Genomic DNA, 17,239 nt, shown 5'->3' with positions numbered 1-17,239 from the left:
TCAAACTGTTTCCACAAGACAAAGCAAACTACTTGAAAAGAAAAAGTCACTGGAGGTATCAACATTATGAGGTTTATATTTGCTGACATACAGACACACAGAGATGGTGATGTGTGGGAGTGATGCAAGCTATGAAAGTTTTACTGAGTAAACCTTAGGGTGCAGCCTGAATATTGCTTCACAACATAAGTGATAACATGCTATTAAAAAATAAAACTTTTGTTATGAATTTGCCCTTTCGTTCTGCAAGTCTATAATTGTGTATTTAAATTACCTCTCTTTCTAACCACTGGTAGAGCTGGTAACGCAGCTTCCCCCCATCGACTTCGTACCCTGTTGACAGTGTCCGCAGCTCATTGGTCATAATCTTCAAGCAGGCAGTAAACTTCAGCTGGGCCACCAAGACGTCATCAGACGGTGCAATGAAGTCGTTGCTGTTCTCGCTGTCATCTTCCATCACTGTCTCCATTAGTGGTGACATGGCATCCTGTGTGTCTTGGAACACGCTGCTGCTGTCTGCAATTATACCAGTCTTAGTCTCATTTTTAATTTCTTCTTCGCTCTCCTCCTCGTCTTCGTCTTTGTCACTGTCCCACTTCAGCTCTAGGGTCTCATCCGGAATTGTCAGTGAAGGCTGGCTCCAGTCGAAACTTAACAACGAATCGGATTTACTGATTGACAAGCTGTTCCCATCGGACTCGTAGCCGTTCAGAGATGGCTGAGACCAGTCTGGGTCTGAGGTTTGTCCTTCCTTACTCCCAACACTGAGTTCAGCAGAGATTCCTGTATCCTCCTGATTCTGGAGTTGTGAATGCCTATGAACTTTGGGCATTTTGGAGAGGATTTCAAGTGCTAGCATGGGGCAGCCAGCTTGTAGGTGGGCATATGCAGCTGTGAAAAACAGTCTCCTCTCCTCCAGGCTAATGGAGTCAGCCCTTCGACCCTCAGCAGTCAAACTAACTTTAGCGTTGTCGGAAGAGCAAAAATGGCGGCGAAGGAGAAGTGGGTGGGTACGGAGGTAGATGTAAAAGTTGAAAACTTCTGGGTTACTTGTAGACACAAAAGAGGAACCTGTCCATGAGAAAAAAAAAACATAAATAAGAGCTGATGGACAAAAAGGTAATAGGTTGTGTTATATGCCCAAAGAATCCAGGTATAAACAATGTCAAATTACTAATAACACCAGCACATAATCTATCATAGAAACACTTGAGTCAGCATTTACTTTTTCTGTTGATATAATATACTTGCTTTTGAAAGCATAATTTACGAAACACACACAGCACAGGCATGTCGACCTGGGACTGCTACTGCTCTTCATTTAATAAAGTTTGTTTTATGTTCAGTTAATCTTTAGTTACTCTTAAGGCAAGTCTTACTGGACACAGAAGACCAGCTAATTTAGGAAAATATGCAATACCTTGTGCAATTTCATATACTTAAAAGACCAAAAATAGTTGCACAGCTGAGCCATTTTTGTAAGAGCAGAGGATTAAACCTTTGCAACAACAAATTACAGTCTGAGGAAACTCAAGGAACACAAAAGGTTATAAATTAAAACATTTCCTAAAAAGATGAAATATCAATAAAAACAAGAAGTCAGAGTATGTAGATATGATCAATACTTGACTTATTTAAATACATTTTAAACAGTAGCAGTTACAAAATAGTGAATTTTGACTAAAATGATCACTTGTTTTTGATTACTGGCTTCATATTATGCCAATTTGAATGTGTAACAATAGGGTGTGCGGCCTTGACTAAAATTGTGAGACAGTAAACCAAATAAAGTACTGTACACAAGGAGTCCTATTTTCATTTTGCACATTGGTAGATAAATAAAAGTATCACTGCAGATTTACCAGCTTCACATTTGCTCTCAGTGGTCCCAGAGCTGTTTTTGTTGGTGCCATGCTCAAGAAGAGTGTCCAATGCTTTACTGTAGTCCTCCAGGACCCAGTAAGCCATGCTGCGCAAGAACGAGTCCTGGTGGGCTTGAATCTAAAATATACAGAGAATTTTAATTAATCATTCTGGTTTCTGCAGTTCATTATTCATCAAATCCCTGAGTCCACAGCAGTTAGCAACTTGGAGAAATAGTGTATCTAACAAAATAAAAACAGTAGTTCATGGATGCTGTGACATATACTGCACAATATCTTATGTACCTGTTTGTCTTGACCCAGAATGTGTCTCTGAAGGATCTTTTTGTAGGTGGATCCCGTCTCAAATTCAGACTCGTATAATCTGGAGATGACCAGAGCCAGCTGCAGGTCATGCAGTTTCTCTAAACACACCTGAGGGAGAAGGGAATTAAGTCAGTTATTGTTTGAAAAAGAAGTCTCTGAGCTCTTCACAGGGCAGAATGAGGTGAGACAAACAGCAGAAATAGCAATTTTGCTCAAATCTGGTACAACGCATCTCGAAAAAGGGTAATGTTCTATTGTGCGCGGTCCCTCTCTAATTAATAGACATGAGAACCCCAAACATTCTGAATACAATATAATGAGACAGAACTCGGCCAGAATGATATTGGGTAAAATTGCAATTTTCAGACACATATTGCAAAAGCCATTTTATTTGCTATATCACTTTTTTGAGTTGACGTTCAGTTCAATATTCACTGTGTATAGATTTAAAATGTGATTACCACATGCCACTATGTTCTATCTTGCAAAATTAAAGGAATTTATTATAACTGCAATGTTTCAAATAGCATTTTTGATTTGAAAACAATAAATTCTTAAGTCCTAGATATAACATAACAATCTTATCAAGTTAGTAGTTTCTTATTTGTAAATTTGTTTAAAAACATTTAAAAATAAAAGCCTGTGCTTTACTGAATATAGTTGGAGTAAAGTAAGTTGTGAGAAGAATTTAAATGAGACTGCCTCACAGTCACAGAGACTAAACAAAGTCAATGATAGCCCCTTGCCTGGGTGATGCTCATTTCCATAAAATGCAGCGAGAAGCTCCAGTTACTCATGCTGATGAAATAATGTGACCCACTGCTTCAGGGATTTTTCTCAACCAAAATAACCTTGACAAAGTGGTTAAGTAAAGAAGACACCCAGAAGCTGTCCATTTGATAAGTGAGTAGAGAGAGAGCTGTATATATTTGTAACACACGATGTTTAACAAAATACATTTTTATGATATAAAGGTTGTTAAGTTAAGTGTTTTGACTTGTGATTCCTTAAAAAAACAAAAAAAAAACAGAGAGTGCTGATTTATGAATGGAAGTAATTAAGAAGAATTTTATAAGAACAGAGGATTTACAATTCATCCTTCAGTGAATTGTGCTAAAGCCTCCTGACAAACACACTTCCTGCATCCAGGAGTGTGCAAATCTCTGAGATGCTCATTGTGACATCTGAGGGTGTAAATGAGGCTCTGGGAAGAGCACATCTGTACACTCATTGTCGTCTCAGTGCAGCCATCGTGTAACAAGGGCATCAATCGTACATCGGTTGCACCGGGCAAGCAAATAGAAAATAGTGCAAAATGCTCAGTTTTCCCCTAGTGTTAACACTCTGCCCATAACACAAGTTATGCATGACCTATTTTTTTTGTTTGTTGGAATTACCACAAAAGAAAGAACGTCATCCTTGGGTCATAATCTACATGATTGTGCACAATTCTGAGGGCAACAGCTTTGTTTTATGTTAAGGTATTTTAATAATACAAAGGACGCTACACAATGATTTTAACTGGTCATAAGATATGTTCTTTTGAATATGTTTTTTATGCTTGCATACTGGGGAGCTCTCTCTAGTAAGTTTACTGCAAACTCCCCCCAGCCTAGAAGACTTATTTCTTATTGCTGGCTTCCAACTCTGGTTGAGAATGATACTTGGGCTTTTTAGCTTTTTTAAATTTACTTCATTGGAAATTTTAGTTGTTTATCTTAACAGATATTTTATTCCAAATTTAATTGTGGTTTATATTTGTATCTGTATTGTTTGTACAACACTTTGGTGAGCGTAGGTTGTTGTGTTAATGTAACTAACTTACCTTACTATATCAAACACATCCCTTTATTTTTGCACACACACCAATTAGTGATTGTGGGTTTCATACTACATGAAAATGAGTACAACTTGTACTGACAGCAAGATCTCTATATAGAGTTCTGCCGAGTGCCAATTGCAGCTGAAGGTACACGGGTTTCTTGGAAACATTGTGTAATTTTTTTACTTGCCTCAACAGCATCCTTTAAGGACCCGGCAAGAAGAAAGAAGGCTGCAGAATGTAAGAACCGCTGCTTTCCCAAAAGTGAAAAAGCATTTTTCAATGCTGCTTTCCTCCACCTGTCCTCACTGAAGTTGTTGTGGAAGAAGTCAGTCATTTTGGCATTCTTCTGGGACCTGGAGAGAATAACAGAACTGTTGTCAGAGGCCTTTGATGATTTGACACATTATTTTATACGCTTCTTTTTAGGCAGGGGTAAATTTTGTGATGACGATGTGAAGTTGTATTTCATATGCAAAGTCATGACAGTTCTGATGCCTACCTGTACAATCCCCAGATCACTGCTTTCTTTTTCAGCGCAAGGTAGAATATAGCTGCATCCAGAGGATCATTGCTTCTTTGAAAAGAAGCCTTGGCAACCTAACAATAGAGGCGAAAAATATACATGCATCAACTCAGTATATACTCAGTATATAAAAAGCAGTAAATCTTCCCATCAAAGTTTTTAGAATGAATTATCTTTACTCATTAATAACTTTTTCCATGAAATAGAAATACCACATACATAAGGCACAGATTAAGCTTAAAAAAAACCCTAATGACTGACCACCTCACCTTCTCAATACACCTGCGTAGCTTGTTGTTGCTGCGCAGCCACCAGCCCACACCCATGGAGCGCAGCTCAGGCCAGGTGGGCTCTCCCTTCTGTAGGGCAGGGAGCATATTCAACAGCTCCTCCTCAGCCTCAGAGTGAAAGGCCCAGGCATAGTGACATGTCGACAGGCCTATAGACAAAAAGAAGGACATGAGGAAAAGAGAACATGTCACAGTCAGCACAGATTAAGTCTTGCTAAAGCTAAAGTGCTAAAGCATTTTAAGCATTTTAAGCTAAAGTGCTAAAGCATTTTAAGAAAACAAAATTTTTAAGGGATATCTGTGAATTACAGTCTTTGTGACAGCTACTAAATGACCCCAATGAAAACAATTTGAAAACCTGAGCATACTACCTTGCCGGAGCAGCTGTGCTCGGTGTGCTGGTGGCAGGGAGGTAGAGAGGAAGGTATGCAGTCTGACGGCCAGTAAGAACTTCAGACCACACTCATCCAGTGTCTCGCCACCTGGGAAATGAATGATATACAACGTTTTTTAAATTTTACATTATGTAACTGCCTAATGTTTTCTATCAATTTGAAGAGCTTATGCATTCTTTTCCCCCAAAGGACCTTTGCTCTTGTCCTGGCTGTCATTGAGGTCTGTGCTTGTTGTAGCAATGGTGTCAGCCAACGCCATGAGAGACATCTGCTCCAGACGAGTTAGTCCTGGCAAACTCGAGTGAAGGAGGTGGCTGGACAGAACCTGTGCATGTTCTGGACCAAAGTATGTGGGACTGTACTGAGACAAGTCAATAACCTACAGACAAGGAACAAGACAGAATAATAGTAAATGTACGGTATAGCTAGGGACATCATGAGTTCTGAATTGTGAATTATTTAAAAACAAAAATAAAATCTAAAAGAAGGCTTAATATATGTGTTATACATGTTGAAAATGTTGCTTTGAAGTCTCATGTATTAAACCAAGCAAAAACACACAGAAACCTACTTTGTTGCCCGTTTCCTCCTGATTATTGTTGAGAGGATCCAGATCCGCTATGCTGGGTGTATGAAAGAGCTCGTCATAAGCATCTGCTTGGCTGGAACCATGTCCACTGTCCCCACTTACACTGCCCACTTTATCTGTAAGGAAACACATGGTAGAACTAAATTACACAAGACATGCATTTCATAAAATTAAATAATTAGGAACAAATATTAGCATGTTCTAAGTCTCTCACACCTTGAGGAAAGATTGTGCTGACTAATGGTTGCTTTTCTGCTGAGTACTAATTCTGTTTTTCTTCGTGTACCCAATAAAAAGCACATGTTCGACGAAAGCCAAAATGACGTACACTCTTCGGTTTTCACCCCTTTCAGCTCAACGCTCTCCTTATTATATTTATCTCATCCACATGTTTAATCTCTGTAAAGGTTAGTATAGTGATTCACAATCTCAAAACATGGCTACTAGAACTAATAGCTCCACTAATTTCTGAGATACCGAGACACCTACATTCAAATTGTTAAATAGTGAAGGGTATATTCATTTCAAGTTTGTACTTTTTGTATTTATGTGTCTTAAGCAAACATATTCAAATTATCTTGCATAAAAAAGTGTTTTTAAACTTTATCAAAACCAGAGATCTTTTATACATTTTCAGTTCTTGCCCATGCTAGTTACAACTGAAATAGTGTTCTATTGTTTTATTCATTTTTATACCGACCGTGTTTTGTTGATGTATCTTCATCAGCTGCCAGAAGAGCATAAAGAGGCAGGGGAGGGATGGAACTTATCTCAGTGTAGCCAGGGGTGGAGCTCTCAGCAATGCTGAACATTTTCGGATCCCTGGCTGTGCTGCCTCCAGCACCAATGGTTCGAGAGCGCACGCGCCTTTCTGGATTGGTGTTACTGTCTTTAAGTGGTACTATTTCCCCAGCAATGCATTTCACGAGGTGAGAGAGAATGGCTTTGGCACGGTGAACCTTAGTAAAGACAATTTATGTTACACATCAGCAACCACAACAAATGTCAGTTTTCTGGCAAAGTTATTATTTTATCTGGACAAGGATCTAATCATAATATAAAATCAAAACATAAACATAAAATACACAGTATGTAAATACAGTAGTTGAGCATTTCTTTAACATACCTTCCCTAAATCCATGAGCTCCAGTAACTGTACAGGATGATACTGGGGAAGAGTGGGAAAGAGTTTGTGTGCTGCTTCAAAAAGTCCAGAATCTTCCATCTCTACAGGCGGGTCATAAGCTGTTCTCTTCCCGCGGAGTTTCTGAGCCAGACTCATCATCGACCTTGAAAATGCCTTTTTGGGAGGAGCTAGTGAAGCCCCAGGATTGAGCCCATCCTCCTGACTCTGTCTGACAGCTGAGACTATGGAGGAGACACTGCTGCCAATGTCTGTGTCTTGGGCGATGGCAGCACTGGGTTTAGGTGGTGTTGGAGGTTGCCACTGGGAGTAAACGTGCATCTCACAGTCCATCCCGACGACCAGGATGCCATCTCGTACCCAGGAAAGAGAGACTGGGATGGGTAATGAACCTTCAACAGAAGAGACCAGATCGACCGAACGAAGCAAAACTAGGTGAGACAAGCTCTGTTCTCTACTTGCATCAGATGACAGACACAGGTCTGGAGGCTTTCCAGCAAGGCGCCCATACATATAAATCTTTGTCCCAATACTGACAGTCAGAACATGTGACCCATCCTCTTGAGACACCCAGTCCAAATGAACCAGGCTCCTACTGGTGGAACCTGAGCAGTTCTCATTAGGTAAAGAAAAGTCCATGTTACTTGGACTACTGGCACTTCCACTTGTGCTGCTGCTAACGCCATAACTAGCCGTGGAATCTGTACTGTCGAGGACTATAGTCTGCTCTAAAATCCACTGTGAACCACCTGTGGACTCGCACTGGAAAATGCCAATGTAAACCATGGGCTCTCTACTGTTTGCTTGGTTGGGGCTTAGAGTGGAATTTAGGCTCTGTGGTAGAGTCAAGCTTGGGGCCAGGTGAGTGTTATAGGGCGAGGATGCTTGTGCAGGAGAAGAAATCAACACTCCCCGATAGTTCAAATGAGGTGTGGATTTCAGATGTGCATTTGGTGTCTGCCTATAGGCAACAGCAAACCTTCCAGTGTGACAGCAGCTGACCTCAATGGGGCGACCTGGCACACTTATTTCACTGCTGCTGGGAAGCCTTTCCTCGACCAGGAGTGGCCACTCCTCCCACTGGTATGACAAACTATCTATACTGAAAGGCTCTGTCGCCACAACATTACACCTCCAGAAGCGCACCTTTCCATCGGAACAGGAAGTAGCAAGGAGATAAGGCACACGGCCAGCTGGCAGAGAACATGATGCACTCAGGTGACCTAGGAGTGGAATGGCAATACACAATTAAGCACAGAATCTTCCATCCCACATGTACTAAGCTTAGTGAACGTAAACTTAAACCTGTAGATTTTCTATTTAACTGTATGCTCTCATTTTCTCTTACCTGCTGAGGGTGTAACACTGATAATTTCTACCCCTTCTGGCAGGACCATCTCTTGGCTGTATAGTGTGTGTGTAGTGAGGTTGAGGCGACAAGCACTCTGCAAATTGGAAGTGCAGGTTTTACTCCTCTGAGTGACTGGAGAACTGAATGTGTCAAAGTGAGAGCTGTTCATAGGAGTTTCTGTCTTGGTCTCCTCTGAGGACATAAACAGGAAGAGGGAAATATTGTTTAGAGTATGCGAAGATCAAATATTATTATTTATATATACACATTACACTGTGACAGACATAATTTGAGTAAAATTGTCTGCCATTCATCATTTTGCTTAGGTATGAAACAAGACAATGGATAAAAATGAACTTGTGCTCAAGTCATGATAAACAAATTCCTGTGAAAATACTTTTGCTTAAAGGGCTTACCCATAATAATGGGTTGAGCAGCAAGATGGAGATGCCACATGTGGAGGAGTGAGCGCCCTTTCGATGTTACTTCCACCACTACCAGGAAAAATCGAGCCGAGAAGGTTGCCTCACTTGAGGCTACAAAGAAACAAAAACAGAGATACACAGAGATTAGATATTAATGAAATGAGAGTTTGAATGAGATGCAAATCAAACTTTAAAAGAGAATATTTGAAAAACAAATGTATACAATCATGATGAAGATCAGGAGGGTCCTGTGTGCTCTCTGTTCTCTGACTGCCAAGGATCAGATCTTCCTCAAAGACATGTAGGAGCTGGGTCTCCTTCCCCTGCTGTAGAGAACAACGGAAGCTACAATCAAACTACATCAGATGCAAACACACTGGCACAGACACAAGTTGTGACAATGTTAGACAAACAAACATAGATGGTGTCTGAGGGGAAGAGAGATGTTTTGCTGTGAACTAGTTTTTACCTTTCACAGTCATAATATTTCATATATAGACCTTATTTTCGGCAGAAAAATAAGGTCTTTTTGTGCAAAACTTTTTTTTGAAGCAACAGCTTATAAATATATCATGGCTTCTAGAAAAACAAACACATATTGGCCACAGAATGTGGATGTTTCCTCCTCTGAGAAACAAGGAAACACTTATGCCTGTTAACCTTAACCTTAAATAATCCTTAAAGTAATCCTCATGTTGTCCATTACAGAAACAATTACCAAATGTGCCGCACAAAAATAGTTACTTAGGCATTAAAAACAAGGTCTATAGATCGATTTTTATACATATATTTCTTTCGTTTTAATAAAAAAGAAAAATAGAGAAAATAAAAGCCTTGTTCTTAGAGAGACAGCAAGTTTAAATTATAATTATTAGGGATATGCTCATTAAGCTCCACTTACAAAGTCAGTTATGGCATCCAGCTCAATAATACACCCTGGTTTTGCAGTGGATTGCTGACTGATCATGTTGAATACCTCCCCAACATATTTCTAAGGAGAAAAAGACATTTCATGTTAGTATCAGCTTAAACAGAGTGTCAAATGTATTCTGATGCCAATACATTTGACATTGTCTAAAAACTTAAAAGCACTTTCAATGAGACGAAGAACTTTTTAATGAAAAAAAAAAAAAGAAAAGACAAATTGTGAGTTAAAACCTAATATTGGTAATTTCTTGCTGGATTCAACTCTGGGTTAGAGAGGTCACTGCCATTCCAATCATCTAAATATTCCTTGTTCAATTCTGTAAGTGCATATAGGGAATCAATCACTGCAATGGTGACTGTATCCTGTATGAGAATCCCATTTGAGAACTTACCGATATCTCGGGGTTGGAGAGTTCACTCAATAGTTTCTTAGCTTCTATAACAGCCTGATAGAGCCTGAGTGAGTGGCCATCACTTGCCACGAAGCAGGCGCTTGGGGAGTAACAGTATGCACCTAAAGATGGCAAGGAAAAAAAAAAGGGATCATGTAATTATAAAAGATATGCAGTGCAGACTATTTAAAGTCCAGCAAGGATTAGTACTAGAATATTTCAGACTGTTTACTTGTATAGCTGATTAATTTGGTCATAGTTGGTTATTCAGAAAAAAATGAATTTCCTCTATAATACTAAAGCAGAATAACAGTTTGATAAAGAAAAGTAAATGTGAAAATAAAGAGCGATAATGAAGTAATGAGAAATCCATCCTTCCATCCATTTTCTACTACTTTATCCCCCACAAAGGTCACGGGGGAGGAACTGTGCCGATCTCAGCTGACATAGGGCGATAGGTGGGGTTCACCCTGGACAGGTCGCCAGTCCATTGCAGGGCCACACATATAGACAACCATCTAATCTCTCACTCACACCTACAGTCAATTTAGAGTGTCCAATTCCCGTGTTTTTGGACTGTGGGAGGAAGCCGGAGAACCCGGAGAAAACCCATGCACACACAGGGAGGTAATGAGAAACCTCCCATACAAAATATAATTATTTTTTTCTCACCTAAACAGCTGCTGGGAATGAGTGTGGGCAACCAGGCTACATTAGCAAATGCTGACGCGTGGAGAGAATTGATCCTGGCTAGCTCCGAGACCCCGCCTGACAAAGACAGAGGGCCAACAGGGTCCACTCTCCATAGAATCAGCTCACTGTAGATTGCATTAGGATCTTGGGAAACCACACCTAGGGATGCCCGGCTGGCTCGTGAACTCCGGGGCAGAGAGAAACCAGAAGAGCAGGCCTCTGGGGGAGCAAGAATGTTGTCTACCTCTGGTGTCCTTAAAGCATTGTGGTGTGACGTGGTGAGGAGGAGAGGAAGTAATGAGTGACAGGCCAGGTCATTGAGGTGGAAGCGGTGGCCACAGTACCGTGACTTATGAGAGACGCTGAGGACAGTGGAGAAAGCAGAGTCCTCTGCAAAACTGACTGCCCACTGGTTCAGAGAACCATCGGCGTGTTTGGAGATCATAAGCACGTTTGGGGTGAAAATGCTTAGTCGAAGACTACTGCTGGGTGTAGCTTTTCCTTGGTCTCTGTAGCTTATTAAAGCAGATTTAGTTTGAGGCAATGTGGTCCCAGGTGGTCGTTGTCTGCCATGTTGGATAGCTAGATCCACATTCTTGTTGCAGGCATACAAAACAACACTGTGGCTCAAGGAGATTGCATCGCCTGCAGGAAATGCCACAGGTATACGGGACACAAAAGACACCTGAGAGGAAGAGAGACATTAGAGTAGTAAAATGTAAAACAAACAAATAATAAATAAAACTAGAGCTCTAGATTAGTGGGACTCAAATAAAAGGGTTAATTAAATCATTATGAAACTGCACAATTGCCAGTGATATTGTACCAAAAACATAGATGGCAATGACAATCATGAACCCATTTTATTATTTATTTATTTTTTTTTTTTTTAAGTTTGACTCAAAATAAAGGGCTGAAATTCTGTTCCTTTACATTCTGAAGCTGAGCAGCAAGTGACGTTTTGACACTGACAAAGATCCCCCCCAAAATACTTAAAATATACTAAAATATGTGGCTGCAAGTCATTCAAAAGAGTGAACCGAAAAGTCTATTTAGTTTACACTGATAATTAAATAATAAAATGAAAATATAACTGACAATTGTTTGACCAAGAAATGCAGAGACGCAGAAGTGTTATGGCATATGACAATCCATAAAAATGAATGAAAAATACATTACTATAAGGGGTTATGCTTGTTAATTTAACTTAATCATAAATTAAGTAGCCATTAATACATTGTTTTACATAAATATGAATGTACCTGAGCTTGTCTGAACATTCCCGGCTGGTATTCATCCAACCAGTCAACATTCCAGACCAACAGAGAGCCGTCCATGGGATGGATGCTGAACAACATGTCTGCCCCTTTATTCCACTCCTCTAGCAGCACATCCACCTCATGCTCCACTGCTGCAACTGGAAGCTCCACACCCTCTGGTCCTTGGGGATCACTTGGCCTGCTACCATGATCCTCTTCATCAGAGTACTCCTCATCCTCAGGCTCTGAAAGAGAATTCATAAAGTGCCTTGATGTGAATTCTTGTTTTTCACATACACACCCTTTTAAATAAAAATCTGATCCAAATGTTTTCCTATACCTCCATTGGAGCATTCACTGTGTTGCTCCAAGCTGCCTCGGAGCTGCTGCAGAAAGACTTCCATAGCCAAAGTGAAATGAAGCTCTTTGTTGTTGAGCCAGTGGACAGTAAAAGGACCTCCAGGTTCCTCATCATCTGATGCAGTCAGAGAGGAGATTGAGGGCAGCAGAGGAATGTCTGAGGAACACACAATATAAATAAGTGATAAGGCATTACAACATTTAACAAAGATGGTTGAGAATAACAGAAATGTACATAACATTAGACTAGGGGCATGCTGGATAACCAGAAAACTGCTGGAGCAGTGTGGGTTGAAATATGCTAAAATTTAATTGAAGCGTACAAATATGACCCTTCAGTAGTAGCTGTAGGACTTTCTGTCCTGGTTCAGGTCAAACTTAAGCTGAAGCTACCCCACAAAAAAACAGATAAACAAAATGAAAATTTACTGAGAACAACTTTTAGTGAGGTAAAAAGGTCACTGGGACTTGAACGAACCAAGGGTGACGTATAAAATCTGCAGAATGTTTGCTGAAAAAAAATAAAAAAGTTCAAGCCCTGTGACCAACTGATGACCAACAACTGATTATATGCCACTCTCTCTATGCAGCCTCTATGGACTAGGAATAACTAATATCTTTTTCTTTAAGAAGTGCAGCTTAAATAGATCACTAAATGTAATCAAATCTGTTTCAACGATCAACAACTAGATTAAGAAAGTTATGTTTTTAAGTCTAACCTGTAGCTGGGTTGATGCTGGCAGCTATGTGGAAGTGGCAGAGGGCGTTGGCAAGAGGTGTGTTGCTGCTACATTTTTTGTGATGGTAGTGGCGGCTCTGATGCTGAGGCAGGCACTCAGTCTGGGAAAGCTTGGGCACATCCTGATTTATAGAGAAGTGCCATGGTTCTTGAAAATTAAACTGTCAAAAATAAAACACAATGAAAACGTACATTATTGAAATCAGACAATTATATAATTGTTTCCCTCTAATTCTGTAAGAATGTTGGCTTGGGTCAATCAACATGCTTTCTTGTTCTTTGTACACATAATAGAGAAAACACATTGTTCACCATTAATCATTTTTAAACTGTGGAAAAACTGTAAATTAATCAACTTGTATCTACTGACAAATAAGCGTTTCTCTTTAGGTGAAGTGACTTATTAGACTGCCAGGATGATCCACTGGCAGCAAAGGCACTTCTCATCTGTGATACTTAATAATTCCACACATCTACCTTTTACAGGCTTTTCTTAAGGCAGATAAGAGACATTTACAAATCTATTTACCTATCTACTCTTGAGCCCTGGGCTCTGTTATTTGACAGTGAGGCCTATTTATACATTGACTTTTAAATGCATATACAGTAGAAAAGTGGCCCACAGTGGCCAAACAATAAGGAGACTTATTTACTGATATCATCTAAAGCCTTCCACAAAGCTTTAATAATATCAGAACAAATATTAGAAAAGATAAACTGGCAACTATAAAACGTACAATAAAGTTCCTTAAAGTTCCTTACTTCATGTGTTGTATTTCCTTGCACCTTCCCGTTGCAGGTGTGTTTTCTAGTAGGAGCAGCACATCTAGGTGCGTCATTGTGCTGGCCAGATGCATTGTTGTTGAGGAGCCCAGACATGAGGCCGTCACCCGGCAACAGCGTCTCTGCCCAGAGCCGACACACACTGTCCTTACAGCAGGTGAGCAGAACATTACACACCGCACCTCTTTTTGGAAGAATAAAAGGGAAGAGGAAAAATAATGGCAAATGATTTAGTATGAAGTCCACCGAGGGGCTGAAAAAAACCATAATTTTGTTAATTATCTAATATTGACCATTTATCATCCAGTGATGTTGATAGATTTTCAATGTAGTGAGTCCCAGGAACCATTTGTAAGGGTAGTGTTGTATTCTGTAGTGAGTATTCTGCCCCCCAAACCCCCCATCAGCCATAGATTTGAATGTGTCAGACAGAGGACACACACCTATCAATATCCCTGATCATCTAAAAAGTAATGGCATATGTATTGATATGGTTCCTATCTGAGTGTTTGCAATTTAGAAGGACCAATCATACTTCACTTTGGGAAAATTTGACAATTGCTGTTGTATATCCCTCTTAAGACTAAAGTAAAATCACAGCGAGCAACTCAACTTGAGGTTTTCTTATTGTGGCCATCAGCTGTGCTAGCTTAGGCTGAACTGAGCTACTTAAGAAAACAAATGTATTGTGGCTGCAAAAGTGGGACTGTGAAATTTTGCTCTGACAGTTTATATACCGTGGCATATATGTGCTGGTTTTCCTCCAAGAGAAGCCGGTAACAGAACGAGGGTGGGCCAGGTAGACAAAGGAGAAGGCCAGCTTTCCCTGGACACTGACACTGGGATCTGGAGGAATAAAAAGTCTCGAAACACCCGACTTCCACTTGCTGGTGCAGTACCAGACCTTTACTAAGCAGTCATCCTGTACAAGAGACACAAATAGGCATATAATTGATGGCATAGTGTAGAGTTATAGCCATTAGGTTGGAGAAAAGGGCAAGACAGTATTGTTTAGTTACTTGACAGTTATAATTATGTCATTGCCACATGCTCTGTCATTGTAAATAAACAAAGAAAACAGGGTAGTCTACAGGGTAGTTTGTATCCAAATCTGAACAGGTTTAGCCACCCCAGGTAAAAGATGCTTACCTGTCCAGCAGTAGCAAAGAAATCCCCATCAGGTGAAAACTTCATCAAACTGACTGGAGAGGCTGTCCTTAAGATAAAAAAGGAAAAAAATACAGTAGCCTTTACAAAAATATGACTTCAGATCAATTAAAAAGCTGATAGCTGATGAATTTCTGTCATTGTTTCATTTTTCCACATTTCCTGCTCTCCACATGGACTGTTTATCTGCATGTTACCAATGCTTGCTAAAACATAATTGTTCATCTCAGAAAAGTAAATAAGAAGGCTTAAAAGTTAAGTTAAATGTATCACCAATGGAACTAGCTGGTTTATAAATGTTCTATTTAGTAAAAAACAAAAAAACTTTTGATAACGTCAGGTAAGTCAGGTACAGTAGACGTTTTGAATAAATAAAGTTCCTTCCTTTTTCAAATCTCCATGTTAAAGTCTTCATCAGTTCTTACTTGCTCTGCCAGATGCACCTCCAGGCACAATTAGAATCTATCATGGTCATTTCGGGCTGCTTTCCTCCTTCAGTTTCCTCTGTAAGTCCATCAGCATTAGCCCACAACTGAAGGCTACTAGAGCCTGTTAAGAGAGTGCTGCCTAGACACACAAACACATTCACTCTTACAGTATTATTGTGAGTCATAAAATTAAAAAAATAATAATAACTTACTATTAATGCTTTTGAGTTACTTTTGGTAAGATATGTGACATTAAGAAACTAATTATATATCAAAGTACCTGTGGGGTGCCATGCCAGGTTGCGTACTATTGAATGCAATACAAACTGACCAGTCTTCTGCCACTGGCAGTGAAACTTCTGTCAAGAAAGAAAAAGCAAAACATCATTTACTTTACTCAATACCACCATTATTTACAAGAGTGAGCTGCCAGTGAAGCTGCTCCCATGTGAGCAACTTGTGATCAGGCCACATGGACTGCAAGTGTGATGGCAGGAGACTTCTACTATGAAAGAGGTACTGAGCATTGTTCATTGTGTAAAAATAATTTAATTTCACTGTATCCTATTCTCTGACAGAGAGCTAAAAAAATACTGACTTCATGACTAGATAGAAAAATCCAGTTAGAATATGTGTGTGTATTTCAAACATTTGTTCTTCCCTGGTAAAACTAATAGGATTAGAGGGAAAATATTCCGATCTCTTTTAACTAACTACGAGTGCATTGCCTGAAAGAGAAATGTCTTGTTTGAATAACTTCGTGAACAGACTGTAATTAAAATAGAACATAGGTTACTTACAGTCGATGATGCATCCTTTTGACCTGGGTGCTGAACAGGCTCAAAGATGCACACAGTGCTTCCATAGGAAGCTGCAATCTGTCAACAGAGAAAAGGCATCAGATTACACATCAAGAAATACTTTCTGATTCACTGTGAAACCATGCATCATTACACATATATTTCTTGAAATGGAAAAAGATTTAAAATTCACTGCTTTAAATAACACACACAGATATAAAACATTGCAGTTATTGAATTTAATAAATGGAAGCCACACTGGTGAATACAACCATGGCATCGCTCAACAATTAATGAGCATAGTCCCTCAATAAACAACAAATCAAAAATATATAGCCTGTATCAACCCAGTGTTGTTGCCTTGTCGACTGTATGTACATCTCTATGCACTGACTACTGATAAGATGCTTGAATGCTCTCTATGGCAGCCACAGTCACAATGTTAGTGTGGGAATGGATGGATTACGATGGCAATTTAGACAAATAACAACCCTAGGTCTAGGTCTTGGATAAGAGCAGCTGTGTCTTTTGTGAGGTAAAGAATATGCCGAGTGTCCGCGAGTGAATTCTTTGAATAAGTGAGCCACATACTCATGTGTAAAAGGTGCAATGCTGCACTACATAGGTTTGTTTTGATTTGCTTACTACAGCAACTGATAATCACAAATTCTGAGGTAATCTAAATATGCCATTATTTTTACTGTGCTCTAAAAAATAAACTTCTGTTCATGGCATTAAGCAAGGCAAATAACAGTCGTGTCCAACCAGATGGAAGACATAAAAGCCTGCTGCTGCATGTTGCTATGCTTCTACAAATCTGCCATTTGCATAAATAAGTAATAAATAAATATTACAAAAAACTTATTTCATTGAAACTTTTTGTCTGTAGGTGAAATTTCAAAATAAAGGACAGTAGGTGGTTATTACACAGTATATACACAGTGCAGCCAAAGTTGTACA

General features: G+C 39.6%; 1 protein-coding gene across 3 annotated transcripts in view; it reads right to left on the bottom strand.

Annotated features, from left to right (window-relative positions):
* The window catches only part of LOC131463503 (dmX-like protein 1), a 45,640-nt gene that overhangs the window by 22,619 nt on the left and 5,782 nt on the right, over positions 1 to 17,239 (bottom strand). For all 3 annotated transcript variants that reach the window (XM_058635245.1, XM_058635247.1, XM_058635246.1), the window contains exons 4-29: positions 16,280 to 16,357; positions 15,760 to 15,838; positions 15,477 to 15,618; positions 15,034 to 15,100; positions 14,622 to 14,806; positions 13,864 to 14,068; positions 13,082 to 13,262; positions 12,343 to 12,519; positions 12,006 to 12,247; positions 10,723 to 11,428; positions 10,051 to 10,172; positions 9,633 to 9,722; positions 8,955 to 9,057; positions 8,723 to 8,842; positions 8,304 to 8,498; positions 6,938 to 8,178; positions 6,512 to 6,770; positions 5,794 to 5,927; positions 5,415 to 5,601; positions 5,199 to 5,309; positions 4,807 to 4,976; positions 4,514 to 4,611; positions 4,202 to 4,367; positions 2,169 to 2,297; positions 1,863 to 2,001; positions 275 to 1,071 (exon numbers count right to left, since the gene is read on the bottom strand). In XM_058635245.1, coding sequence (XP_058491228.1) covers positions 275 to 1,071; positions 1,863 to 2,001; positions 2,169 to 2,297; positions 4,202 to 4,367; positions 4,514 to 4,611; positions 4,807 to 4,976; positions 5,199 to 5,309; positions 5,415 to 5,601; positions 5,794 to 5,927; positions 6,512 to 6,770; positions 6,938 to 8,178; positions 8,304 to 8,498; positions 8,723 to 8,842; positions 8,955 to 9,057; positions 9,633 to 9,722; positions 10,051 to 10,172; positions 10,723 to 11,428; positions 12,006 to 12,247; positions 12,343 to 12,519; positions 13,082 to 13,262; positions 13,864 to 14,068; positions 14,622 to 14,806; positions 15,034 to 15,100; positions 15,477 to 15,618; positions 15,760 to 15,838; positions 16,280 to 16,357 — 6,123 coding nt within the window. The remainder of the gene's footprint in view (positions 1 to 274; positions 1,072 to 1,862; positions 2,002 to 2,168; positions 2,298 to 4,201; positions 4,368 to 4,513; positions 4,612 to 4,806; positions 4,977 to 5,198; positions 5,310 to 5,414; positions 5,602 to 5,793; positions 5,928 to 6,511; positions 6,771 to 6,937; positions 8,179 to 8,303; positions 8,499 to 8,722; positions 8,843 to 8,954; positions 9,058 to 9,632; positions 9,723 to 10,050; positions 10,173 to 10,722; positions 11,429 to 12,005; positions 12,248 to 12,342; positions 12,520 to 13,081; positions 13,263 to 13,863; positions 14,069 to 14,621; positions 14,807 to 15,033; positions 15,101 to 15,476; positions 15,619 to 15,759; positions 15,839 to 16,279; positions 16,358 to 17,239) is intronic.

The sequence above is a fragment of the Solea solea genome, chromosome 8 (assembly GCF_958295425.1).
Source record: "Solea solea chromosome 8, fSolSol10.1, whole genome shotgun sequence".
NCBI lineage: Eukaryota > Metazoa > Chordata > Actinopteri > Pleuronectiformes > Soleidae > Solea > Solea solea.
Note: the sequence above shows the minus strand (reverse complement) of the source record. Positions and strands in the feature narration are given on the sequence as shown.